Source organism: Heterocephalus glaber, unplaced genomic scaffold (assembly GCF_053883595.1).
Source record: "Heterocephalus glaber isolate CG9 unplaced genomic scaffold, H.glaber_assembly_v1.0 deba00001504, whole genome shotgun sequence".
In the NCBI taxonomy this organism is placed as follows: domain Eukaryota; kingdom Metazoa; phylum Chordata; class Mammalia; order Rodentia; family Bathyergidae; genus Heterocephalus; species Heterocephalus glaber.
In genome coordinates, this window is record NW_028258324.1 from 72,409,649 (window position 1) to 72,421,727 (window position 12,079).

Consider the following 12,079-nt stretch of genomic DNA (forward strand, 5'->3'; position numbering starts at 1 on the left):
GGCTGACAGCAAGTCAGCTTCTAAAAGCAGCAGGCTCTGGCTTTCTGCCAGGCCCTTTTGTCTTTATTTCATTGTGTGCTCTCATCTGGCTGCTGCTCACACCAAAATGTTCCAGTGAGTGATGCCTGATAGAGAAAAACAGCCCCATATAAGCAACATAGAGAAAAGGCAAACTGATTATTGCTGAAGTTGTGGGAACACGTTGCTGTTTGTATAGTAGAGTCACCACTGTACTCTCGTGCTTTTTTCAGACCTCAGCAAAGCCCTTGACATATAGGTATATAAATAATTCCCTACCTATGAAGTAGAGTATTGTATATTCGGGACTACTGGTCCAGTCTAATGTCTTTCTGATACTAAAAGATTTTTTAATTGTAGTAGGCTTTTGGGATGGTCAGTGATACTCGGTGTTAATGTTTTACTGTTTAAAATGCTAAAATTAGGGCCGGGGATTTAGCTCAGTGGTTCCGGCGCCTACCTTGCAAGCACAAGGTCCCTAGTTCGATCCCCGGCACCAAAAAAAAAAAAAAAAAGCTAAAATTGTAAATGGGACTTTTTGAGAATGAGGGTGGGGGCAGTCCCAAGCTTGGAAGTATTGATAATAAATCTTCAATTGTGACTCAGCCTCTCATCTGGCTTCTTTGCTTGGCACTGGGCTTGAAGAAACGTTGGTTGCTGAAGTTACTTCCTATGCCATTTGCAGACCAAGAAAAGCAGGGTTTGCGAATTTTGGTACTCCCAAGAATACTTCATTTTGGTCATGATTTATGTGATCTAAGTCTGGGCAACCTTCTCAGGCCCAATTGGTGAGTACTCAAAAGGACCCACAGAGCCGGGGATTTAGCTCAGTGATTCTGGTGCCTGCTGCGCAAGCACAAGGTTCCGAGTTTGATCCCCGGTTTAAAAAAAAAAAGACCCACAAAATTCCTTGACCAGTGATGGCGAACCTTTTAGAGCTTTCAATGATAACAAACAGCTTGGCTGCAGAATGTGTGCCATAGGTTCGCCACCCTTGTCCTAGATGGAACTCAGTGGATTGTGCTCAATAGCTGTGGGGGTTTTTTGTTTTTTGTTTTTTGTTTTTTCCTTTTTGGTACTGGGAATCAAAGTCAGGACCTTGGCACTTGCCAGGCAGGTGCTGTGCCACTGAGCTAAATCCCTGGCCCTATAGCTGTGTTTTTAAAGCTTTCCCAACTTTACCAGAGATCAAGTATGAAAGGTTTTAAATATCCATTACAGTTATTTAGCTTCCTGAATATTATACCCTGTTAGAGGGAAACACAGTACACAGTAACCTACTGCGCCTGGCCTCTTCCATGACACTGGCATCCTTGAGATGATTGTCATACTTGGTCACTTTTTTTTTTTTACTTGGTCACTTTTATACCTCTTTGCACTCCTCACTTCTCAGATCTGTAAGACAGTAGCTGGGGGGTGTGTTGAAATTTCCTTGGCTTATTCAAATACTTGGTCCTTTGGTACCAAAGATCTTATTGTAGAACGCCCCCATTACTGTACAGCTACAATAAAAACCTCAAAGCACAACTTTTCAAAATAGTTATACTTGTCAGCATTTGGGAGGTTGGGGCAAGAGAATCACCACAAGTTCAAGGCTGGCCTAGGTTACATAGTTCAAGACCAGCCTAAACTATAAAACAAGACCGTGTCTCAAAAAAAACAAAAATAAAACAAAATAGTTACTCGTGTTTTGTTTCGTTTCCAGAAACAGAAGTTGGATCTGTATGTTCTTTCTATTCAACCGCCCCCCACAAAAGCTGTCTTCCCCCATTCTTCCACAACCACAGAAAGTAGAAAAATAGAAAATACGTAAATCTCTTGTAACAAATTAGAGAAAGCTGATTTGTAGCAATCCAAAGCCAATGGAGGACTACCTTTTTTGGGAGCCAGTCTAGAACAGAGGGAGATGAATAGCTTCTTCAGCACCAGAGTCTTCATGCTGTTCAGGGAAATAAAGGAAACAGAACCTGGGGAATGGGTTGGAGGAGCTCGAAAAAGTTCTCTGTCCTAAGCCTCTAGCAAAAGTGTGAAATACCTCTAGCACCTACTGTAGCTTCTAGATCCATCTGCAATAACTTGTATTCAGAGGCTGTGCTCGTAATTCTTCTCTCTATGGGAAAGCACCTTTACTGAGAAGGGGCCTGAGAGCTAGTGATGGGTAAAGGTGTGGGGAAATAGCCTGAATGGCAGGGTGGCTAGCTCAACCTCTCCTCTAGCGTTGCTGGAAGGGAGTGGTTTATCATCCTGCCAGCTTTGGACCAAGCATCTTCTGTGTCTTAGCATCTACTTACCTGTTCATTGGCTGGAATAATACATGGCTCCCTACTACCACGGCTGCTGCCACCACGCCCACCCCTTAGTCTTTCTGTTCCTGAGCTGGAGGTGCCAGTCTCCAAAGAGCCTCTCCTTTGTACTGAGACTGTCTTCTCTTAAGAGTGTAGCTGGCTTTACCTTTGGAGGAAATGTGATGAGAAACAGACCTTCCGAACAGAGCATTTGCCTTTCTTCTGGAGCCCTAGAATGTCAGAGACAGGAGAGGTTGAACTCCTTGAGTCCAGGCCTCACTTGGCAATGTGGGGAGCTGAAGCTCAGAACAAGGACATGAAGGTCCAGGTCATACAGCATGTTCTGCTGCAGAGAGAGTGACTCTGAAACAACTGGAAGTGTATGCCTATATGAAGGATGTAGCTTTGACGCAGGTAGAGGAACTCGCCTTAACTGGGGGAGGCCAGAGCTAGATGACAGGATTTGAAACAGAACAGCCAAGTTGACTGAAAGCCATGCCCAAGTCAGGACTTCTAAAGTGGATCCCAATTCAAGAGTCAGGTAACCCAGCAGGGGGAAGAAAGGGGCATTCTGGCCAGGCATGGTGGCGCATGCCTGTAATCTCAGCACTCAGGAGGCTGAGCCAAGAGGATCGCCACAAGTTCAAGGCCAGCTTGGGCTGTGTAGTGAATTCAAGACCAGCCTGAACTATATAGTGAGACCCTGTCTCAAAAAAAAGAAAGGGACACTCTGGAGATAATAGGGCGTCGCTAAACTGATTTCTCATGTGAGCATTGCTGTGTTTTCCACTTCTAGACATCAAAAAAGCCCAAGACAGCAGAAGCAGACACTTCCAGTGAGCTGGCTAAGAAAAGCAAAGAAGTGTTCAGAAAAGAGGTAAGGTTTGGAAGAGCCGTGCCCTTCCTTGTTTTAAGTCTATGCAATATTTCCCTTGCTCCAAGATGGGCAAAAACATAAGATTTGCCTTGTGTGTCTTGATAAGTGTTGCTTTTCCCATTGAGAACTGCTCAGCCATTTCTTTTTTTGGTACCAGGAATCGAACTCAGAGCCCGAGGCTTGCCAGGCAGGCACTGTGCCTGAGAGTCTATGCCATTCTCAGCCCTCCTCAGCCATTTCTTACTGGCTTAACAGGAGCCCCTCTGCATACCACATGGCCTGTTTCACTGTGGGCCTTTGTACTCTCCGAGGCAAAGGAAAGCTGGATGTAGTGTTAGGTTGTATTCTCTTTGGGTGCTCGCTTACTTCTGTGATTTGACTGTGTAGTTGTAGATGATGACACATTGGGATGGACCTTGACAACAGTGTAGCACTTTCATATCCATTATTTCATTTTATCCCCACAATAGCCCTTGAGGTAGGCGAGGCAGAGATTGTCATTCTTACAGAGGTAGAAGAATTCTTAAGTTTCAGAAAAGTTATGTTCTTGACAAAAGAACTCAGGCTCAAATTCTACTTCTCTTTCTTGGATATCTCATTTGGTGGTCACCTACTCTCAAGGGATTAAGAAAAGAGGCAGTCCTTTAGCCCTTTTTGGGGAGATAGGGGATGGTATTGGGGATCAAAACAACCTAGAGATTTTCTGCCTCTGAGCTACATCCTCAGTCTTTTTTATTTTTTGCAGCAGGGTCTCATTAAGTTGTCCAGGTAGGACTGGAACTTGTGATTCTCCATCCTCAGCTTTCCTCAGTGCTAGTATTACAGGCATGTATACCGGGCCTGCCTCAGACTTGTTCTTTGAATGTCTGAAAGCTCAGAAGCAAAGTAGCTGTCACTGGCCTTTTTTTGCCCTTTGTCCCTGTATATTTCATAAGTGCAGTACTTCCAGATGTCCTTGGCCTCTTTTGAGAGCCACTGGGTAGGATAGACCCTACTGAGACGGCCCAGGGGGAAGACACTGGGAGTGGTGGGATGAAGAAGGCCCTGCCATGGTTTGTCTTCATCTGGCTGTTGTATTATGTTTCCCGCAGCTTCACATGGCTGTGACATGAAGTGAGCAAAGGGTAGCACCTCCAGACTCTCAGTGATCTACGAGGACAACATACTAGGGCTTGCTTCCTGGGCTTACAGAGGCTCCTTGTAGCTCTGGAGTACCTGTCCTGCCTCCAGTGGCCAGGGAACCTAGCTTAGTTTCCTATGCCAAGGGCACAATGTAGTGACTGACACCTGAGGCTGTGGTGAGAGTCCTGTTGCAGGGTCCCTCAGTCCATCCAGGAGAGCACCTTCCCTCAAGAGAGCACCTTTCCTCTTAGGCCAGAGCCAGGATCATCTTCTCTTAAGCTCACTGGCTTGCTGGCGTTCCACCGTCCAGGCCAGCCGCCCTGAGGGAGAAAGAGGAATGCACTGGCTGGCCATGCTTGCTGCCTTTTCTCATTGTTCCCTCAGCACAACCCTTGCCCGGTTTGTACTGTTGAGCAGTATGCTCCCTTTCCTCCACCTGCAGATGTCTCAGTTCATCGTCCAGTGCCTGAACCCTTACCGGAAACCTGACTGCAAAGTAGGCAGAATCACCACAACTGAGGATTTCAAACACTTAGCTCGAAAGGTACTCCACTGCCCGCTGGTCTTTTGGTGTCTTGACAACCTGTGTTCCTTCTAGGATGGCCCCCTTTATCATAGAAAGTGTGGTTTTGCTGCCCAGATGCCAGGGCTGGGGGCTCGGGAAAAGGAGGGAAGGTTTGGGGAGGGGAGTATCCTCTAAAAAAATTTAAGTGCTGAGCCTTTGGTGATCCCAGCCACCAGCCTGCCCGATCCACCCTGTTACCCAACTCCCAGGCTCAGTAGGAAGGGCCCAATAGCAGCAGGCTGGGTTGCCCTCTCCTTCACATCATTTCCACTCTGATGGGAGCTGTGGTCTCTTTTCTTGTGCCCTGGACAGCTGACTCATGGTGTTATGAACAAGGAGCTGAAGTACTGTAAGAACCCTGAGGACCTGGAGTGCAATGAGAATGTGAAACACAAAACCAAGGAGTATATAAAGAAGTACATGCAGAAGTTTGGGGCTGTTTACAAACCCAAAGAGGACACGGAGTTAGAGTGACCAGTGGGGCCAGGGTGGGAGGACGGCTGATCAGACAGGCCAGCCTGGGAGAAGAAATTCCTTGGGCCTCTGTCCCACCCCCACCGTCGGGCTGTGCTACTGATGACACGTCACCCTGGGAACTCAAGCCTGCAGGTGTCACCTGAAAGCCACAAAATGAACTCCATCTGCAGATGACCCCTAGTTTCAAGCAATTGGGCTGTGGTTAGAGGTCATCAGAGGGAATAGCCCAGGGAAGACCCTGGCCAAGCCTGACTCGACCCCACTTTCCACCTGGGTCTCCTCCTTGGCGGTGCTGTCAGCGCACAGACCCATGCGCGTCCCCACCCAAGACCCTTTACCCTGACGATCTGTATTATATTTTAATGTATATGTGAATATATTGAAAATAATTTGTTTTTTCTTGGTTTTTGTTTGGTTTTTGTTTTGCTTTAGCCTCTATATGCTAGGATCACAGAAAGACTTTGTAAGGGTGGTTTAAGTTCTCCTGCAAGGTTTAATTTGTTATCATGTAAATATTCCAAAGCAGGCTGCCTTGTGGTTTTGGCTAGCCGTGTGCTCTGTTGATAAGATTGATTTACTGCTTAAAATCACTTTACTTTATCCAATTTTTACTGAACTTTTTATGTAAAAAATAAAATGAATTAAAGAACTTGGCATGTGTGTTCTGTAAAAGTTAATCAAGCATGTTGTGTGTCATGATGTCACTGGTTGAGAAAGGAGAGGTAGTGGCCATTGTGTGAAGTTCAAGATTAAGCCTTGCTCCTGGATTTTATTACAAGCCTGTTCCCACGGGTCCTGTGGCTGAAGCAGACAAGTTGTCCAGAGGCCGACATCTGTGGGCTTCGTTAGGATCTTGTGGCTGGAGTTGGGTTGGGTCAGCTTGCATAGGCATTCCAGAGCAGAAGTGTGACCTAAGGCCTCACTGGCACGAGGCTGCTTTGGTTAGTGGGTCTGTCAAGAAGGCAAATACATCTGCCCCTTGCTGCCTCCTGGCTGGAGAGAAGCGTTGGATCTCTTCCCTCCAGAGGCTTGATTTCTCCCAGCCCACTGGAAACTCATCCCATGTTTTGCTTCTTGACTCCTCAGTGTGCCTCCTGCCATGCTGGAAGGACAGTGCAGGTTGGGCAGAAAGGGCCTCTGTGAAAGGGTACAGCACAGACAGTGAGAGTGGACATCTCACAGAGGTGGGCCCCTTGTAGCCTTGTTGCTGCCTCGAGGGTCTGGGCAGTGAGGAGGGCCTAGAGCTTCAGCAAGAGCCCACCTCTCCTCACCAGACTGGGTCTGCTCACCACAGTAGTGGCTGCCACATCTTGGGCTGCAGAAAGCACCCACTGCCTGCTAGGCACTGTGCTGAGCATTTGGGAGCTCAAGTTGTAGTCATATAACAACCCTGAGGCACAGGAATTGGCCTTATTGATGAGGCAGTAGCCTCAGGAAGGATAATAACTCATGTACATTTCTAGTATTAAAGGAACTCTTCAACAAGGATAAAAATCCTTACTTTGTGGTAACAATACATGCTGTTTAACAACTCTTCCCTTACCATTTATGGGGGATTGGTTCCAGGACCCCTTGGATACCAAAATTGTGTGCTCGAGTCCCTTAAACGATGTAATATTCACATATGGCCTATACATGTCCTCCCGTGTACCTGGATTATGCGGTACCTAGCACACTGTAAACACTGTGTGAATGGTGTTCCAGGGATGTGGGCCCACGGGTACAGATGAGGCCTGTTTCCCATGGTACTGCATGCAGCCTGCAAAACCCTGAAAAGCACAGAATTTGCTCAGCCCTCTTAGTGCTTTCTAGTTGTGCCTGTTGCAAACTGTTCATCCTGTGCTTGAGCACATTGAAAGGGAGTGTGCCTCTTCTGGGTGAGTTTGCAGTAATGGGTGTGGCCTCTCCCCCTGCAGCTCACAACTAAATCAAACCCATGGTTTTGATCCAGGCTCCAGGTTTCAGGTTTTCCAAGGAAGGTTAGACTTCCATTAAAGGGTGGCACCAGGGCGCTGTCACTTTTCAGCTAAGACACCTTTGAGGGAATTCCCAGTTTTTTACACCTCCGTTGAGTCTTTTCCGTCCCCCTTCAGGTTTACATCCCCTCCTGTTGGGATAAAGCACACCAGTACTTGCCACTCATTGCAGAATCTTAGGCCCATTGCTGACCTGATCCTCAACAGCCCTGCGGCTGACTGCTCAGGCAGAGTGTGGTGTTTCTGGCTTGAGCCTTCCTGCTCTCTCCTGATCCTGCAGGGATATATGGCCTGAAGATGGCTATAAACTGCCAGCCCTTCCTTGAGTAAGGGCAAGACAGGGTCTTAAGCACCCCTTGTAAATCATTTCTTAGGAACAGCAGAAGCAGTCTGGGACAAGCAGCCCATCCCAGCCACATCTCTTCAGTGAAGACACAGGATCTACCTCGGGCCCCACTGGACCATGCCTGGAGCCCAGGCGTCCTCAGTGAGGCTGGATGATCTGAAGCCCTTGGGTCCTGGTACATGCTATGGTAGCCATAGTTCCTAGGTAGGGCCTTCCTACCACAGCGCCACCCATCTCATCCCCGCCCTCGATGGCACCGTAGCCAATCTACCTGCTCCTGTGCCCTGCTCTGACCTGCCAGCTGCTTGTGTAAAGGCTGCACAGCAGCTCTGGAAGCCTGTTTCTCTCCTGAGTGCAGTTCTGGTCCTGTAAGGAGAGGCCTTTCTTCCATCCTGGTCTAGAGGTGACCCGAGGTCCTCAGCAACTAGCTCCCCAGACCAGCCTGCCTATCGCCTGTCAAGTGGTTCGGGCCTTCAGCCTCCCCTTGTCATCACACCACACCTCTGGAGAACGGTCTCAAATAGCCACCCAGGCTACGGCCATACCACCCTGAACACGGTCGAGCTAGTGAAGGGCAGGTGCCAGGCGGGAATTCCGATCTGTGCATCACTATAGTAGTGCCCTGCCCGCCATCCCTGCTGCTCTCTGGAGAGCGTCCACATCACATCCTAGGGCAGTGACAGCAAACCCTAATTTAGGGCTTTCGGTCATAACAAAAGCTGCTGTGCACTCGTGCCATAGGTTCGCCACCCTTGTCCTGGGGACTGCCCCTACCTGCCCTGTTTTCTTTCTCTTCCTCTCTGTCCTGTCCCTTGGGCATTGAACCTGGCCACACACACACTGGGCAAGTGCCCTACCACTGAGCTATGTTCCCAGCACCACCCCACCCCTTGTTTTTGAAACAGAGTTTTCACCAAGTTCCCCAGGCTGTCCTCTAACTTGCAGTCCTTCCTCGGCCTCCAAGTTGTTGAGATTACAGATGTGCACCACCCTGCCCAGCACTCAGTCCTTTTCTGGGCCTCTGCATCATAACCATCACAAGCCCAAGAAGCCAGATAGAAAAAGAAAAGAAGCCAGATAGAGCCAGCACAAAAGTCCAAAGTCACCTTTAATATAGGATACAAAAGTAGCAAAAGTAGTTGAGGCTGGCTAAGGGGAGGCGCTGTGGGGACTGGGAGGGCAGGATTGCCCCTCACTGCCTACTCCCCTCCATGTCCTGGTGGCACAAGGGGGATGTGGGTTGCTGCTGGATCCTGTGTTCTCCCCAGAACAGCGCAACCCAAAGCCCGCAACGCTAGAAGCCAGTGAAGGGAAGTTGTGCCCCGGGGAGGCAGGGGTGGTAGGGATCCAGCAGAGCAGGCTGTGGGGACATCACTCACACCACAGAGCAGCCCTCCCCTGGGGATCCCAGGACCCGAACGACATCTTCCCGGCCCATGGCAGCCAGGGCATCCTGCAGTACCCTCAGGGTAGCTCTGCTGCCCTCTTGGATGGCCCAGTCCCTCAGCAGGGTATAGGCTGGCACCTGGCCCTGGGCCATGGTCTCTACAGCCTCAGCCTGGTACCCAAGATGACCTGCCAGGCCCTGCCAGGCCTTGTCAGGTTCGCCTGGCACCTCCAGGAGCCGCTCCACTTCCTTCTGCTGCTGCCGAGGGAGGTGAAGATAAAGTCGGCAGCCAAGGTCAGGGGGCACCCCTGGGGTAGGAGACATGAGGATCATGAGGGATGAGGGTGGGGGACCCGAGGGGGACCCATAGGGCTACAGAGTGAGGAAAGGGGCTCACCCTGGCTGGAGGCACAGGGCTCTAGACCACTAGGAGAGTCCAGGAAGACGCTGCTGTCGTCATGCCTCTGGTCCCTGCTGAGGGGCCCCAGCTCTGCAGGCCTAGCTTTAGCCAGCTGCTGTCTTTGCTTATGTGAGCGCCAGCTGTGGGGAGCAGGGGCTGCTTGCCAGTCTGCTCCCACCTTCACCAAGGCAAGGAGCTGCCTGGGAATCCCGACGTGCAGGGGCTGTGTCCAGGACACCTACCATTTGAAGGCCACATAGGCAAGCAGACCGAGGACCACAGTGCCCAGGAGGGCACAGTAGACCGGAATGATGCTGCCTGAGGCCTCCGGAGGCTCAGGGGGGAAGGGGGAGGAGGTATTGGGGGCCAGGGCTCCCCCAGCTCCTGCCCATACTCCTTTCCTTTCTCTGTCTTGCCCCCTCATGGTGTTACCTGAGGAAGAAAGGACAGATAGGGTCAGGAGCAAGGCACAAGGCAAGGGTCCCTGACAGCCTCCCCTAGACCTTGTTGCCTAAAAGGTCTTAATAGTCCTTACCATGTAGAGTCAAAAACCCATAGCATGGCATCAAGCGTCGCCTGGCCCCTTTCCCACCCTAGCTACAGCCTGGCCTTTGCTTGCCACTCTGACACCTAGCCCTTCCCTGATGCACCTTTGTCACTCACGCTTCCAGACTTCTGTGGCTGCTCTACCTCAAAGACAAGACAGCAGGCATCTCCTACTCTGGAAGCCGCCCCTCATCTTGCCTTTCTGACTCCAGTTGTGCCACCTCTGTCTTTGATGGCACTAAACTGTACCTCCCCCTACCCAGTCTGGACTGTGAGCACTAATGATTCATTCTGGGGTGCTCTGTGCACAGAGCTCGTAGGTTATTGCAAACCAAAGGTGAACTGGAAGGAAGGAGATGCTGCCACTCTTCTGCGTGGAGGCCAGTTCCCCTCCCATCCTGTGCAGACAAGGCATAAGGGACACGGACCCCAGAGCCTGTGCCGAGCAGTGTGTAAACTGCCCAGCTGGGGTGCCTCCATCTGGGTTAAGGGATGCTTACCCACATAGGCCACGCCTCTGCTGTGGCTGGAGTTGTGAAGCACACCAGATGGCCTTGTCGGTGGGCAGGACTTCCTGGGGCTGTTTCTTGGAGCAGGTGTTGGAAGGTCTTGGACAGCACCCAGGCCAGGGAGTTGGGAGGCTGCTCCTTGGAGTCCAGAAAGGGGCATGCGGGGATTTGAGGAGCTCCTCAGGCCTGGTGTCAGAAGTCCCTTGGGATACTCTGTCTCCCTCTTGGCTCATTCCACCCTGATTCACTCCGTGGCTGCACCAATATCACTGTGTCAGCAGGGGTGGAGGTGACAGGGCTGGCGCTAGCTGGCCAAGGCTGGGCAGTCAGGATGCAGCCCAGGATGAAAAACAGGTCGGAAACCATTGTCTCAAAGAACTTGCAAACACCTGGCTTGAGCGCAGGGATGGTAAGGGAGGTTAAGGGGACTGTCTCAGCCAGAACCTGGCTGAAGAAATTCATGGGCCAGTGGGGAGCTCACTCCCAGACATCTCAGCATGGGCCCTGAACCCAAAGAGCTAAGGTCCCAAGGCAGAAGGACTTTCTGTAGTGACTATGCTCCTACTGCTTCCTCTAGGTCAGTGTCCAGCCCTTTCCTGGTCAGATGTTGGGTGGGAGGGTACCTGCTAGGCTCAGCAAGGACATAGGGCCTTGGCCGATCCTTTCTCATCAGGGAATTCAAAGAGGACCTGAAACCTGAAGAACAGGGCCAATCAGTCCAGGACCCACCTGGAGCCTAAGGGCTGAATTTCTTGGTACCTACGGCTCCTGGAGGTCTAGGGAAGAAAGGGCCCCGATCTAGGGGCAGTGGGGAGGCCAAGGAAGTTTGGGCCCTGGGCTGTTGTGGCTCTTCCACTGTGAGGTGTGTACGTTTGTGTCACTTACCGCATGGGGGCCCTTCCGGGATCCTGGTTGGTGGGTGGGGAGCAGACAGGCCTGGCACCTACCCCACCCAGCCGGAACTGCCGGATGGGAACCTCTCCTCGCCGACCCACCAGTCTCCAAACCCACAACACACACAACGCGACGACCGCGTGCGCCCACGCCACCCTGAATTCTCACACACACCTCGGACGCCGATACCCACAGGACCAGCGGGGCTCGGCGGGAGCAGCCTGGCTCCCTCTGCCCCCCGCCCCTCCTGACCTGCGGCGCGCAGCCCTCCGAAGGTGCCAGGATCCACGGGGCCGGGTGGGATGGGGCCTTTGAGGCCGCGGGGCTGCCCTGGGCTGCAGGAGGACGAGGGGAATCCCAGCGGCCAGACGTCGGTGCTCCCGAGCCGCAAAAAGGAGCGGCGGCTCGGGCGGGCCTTGGGGTCGGTGGAAATTGCGGCAGGACAATGAGGGGGCGGGGCCGGGGAGGGCGCGGCCTTGCCACCACCCCGCGGGAGCGCGCACTGCCACTACCACGCGGGGGCGCGCGGGGCAATCAGGCCGAAGGAGGCGAACGCCGCGAGACGGCGGGGGAGGGGGGGGGGACCCAGGGGCAGGGGCGACACAGCTGGAGAAACTGAGGCCCCAGGGTCGCTGGGACGGGAGACGCCGGGTGCACGCATACTCGGAGACGGAACG

The 12,079-nt window shown here is 51.8% G+C and overlaps 2 protein-coding genes across 6 annotated transcripts in view; one reads left to right on the top strand and one right to left on the bottom strand.

Annotated features, from left to right (window-relative positions):
* Nucleotides 1-5,998, top strand: part of Setd2 (SET domain containing 2, histone lysine methyltransferase) — a 121,090-nt gene extending 115,092 nt beyond the window's left edge. For all 5 annotated transcript variants that reach the window (XR_015441168.1, XR_015441167.1, XM_087187095.1 and 2 more), the window contains 3 exons: nucleotides 3,100-3,180; nucleotides 4,745-4,846; nucleotides 5,180-5,998. Coding sequence is in view for 3 of the 5 variants with exons in the window: in XM_087187095.1 (XP_087043221.1) it covers nucleotides 3,100-3,180; nucleotides 4,745-4,846; nucleotides 5,180-5,341 (345 nt within the window). In the remaining 2 variants the exon portion in view is untranslated. The remainder of the gene's footprint in view (nucleotides 1-3,099; nucleotides 3,181-4,744; nucleotides 4,847-5,179) is intronic.
* Nucleotides 5,999-8,756: 2,758 nt separating this feature from the next.
* On the bottom strand, nucleotides 8,757-12,063 carry LOC101711815 (death domain-containing membrane protein NRADD). The gene is made up of 6 exons (XM_087185990.1): nucleotides 12,007-12,063; nucleotides 11,655-11,910; nucleotides 10,500-10,646; nucleotides 9,696-9,885; nucleotides 9,451-9,593; nucleotides 8,757-9,361 (listed from the first exon to the last, which is right to left on the bottom strand). Exons 1-6 carry the CDS (start codon nucleotides 12,061-12,063, stop codon nucleotides 9,042-9,044), a joined length of 1,113 nt encoding a protein of 370 aa, XP_087042116.1. The 3' UTR covers nucleotides 8,757-9,041.
* Nucleotides 12,064-12,079: the final 16 nt, after the last annotated feature.

What these genes read in the sequence shown, in the direction of transcription:
- LOC101711815 (XM_087185990.1), bottom strand. Translation starts at nt 12,063, where the DNA reads ATGCGTGCACCCGGCGTCTCCCGTCCCAGCGACCCTGGGGCCTCAGTT. An exon ending in CGGAGGGCTGCGCGCCGCAG is followed by an intron (nt 10,647 to 11,654) that starts GTCAGGAGGGGC and finishes CTGGACTCCAAG; the next exon opens with GAGCAGCCTCCCAACTCCCT. An exon ending in CAGAGGCGTGGCCTATGTGG is followed by an intron (nt 9,886 to 10,499) that starts GTAAGCATCCCT and finishes TTTCTTCCTCAG; the next exon opens with GTAACACCATGAGGGGGCAA.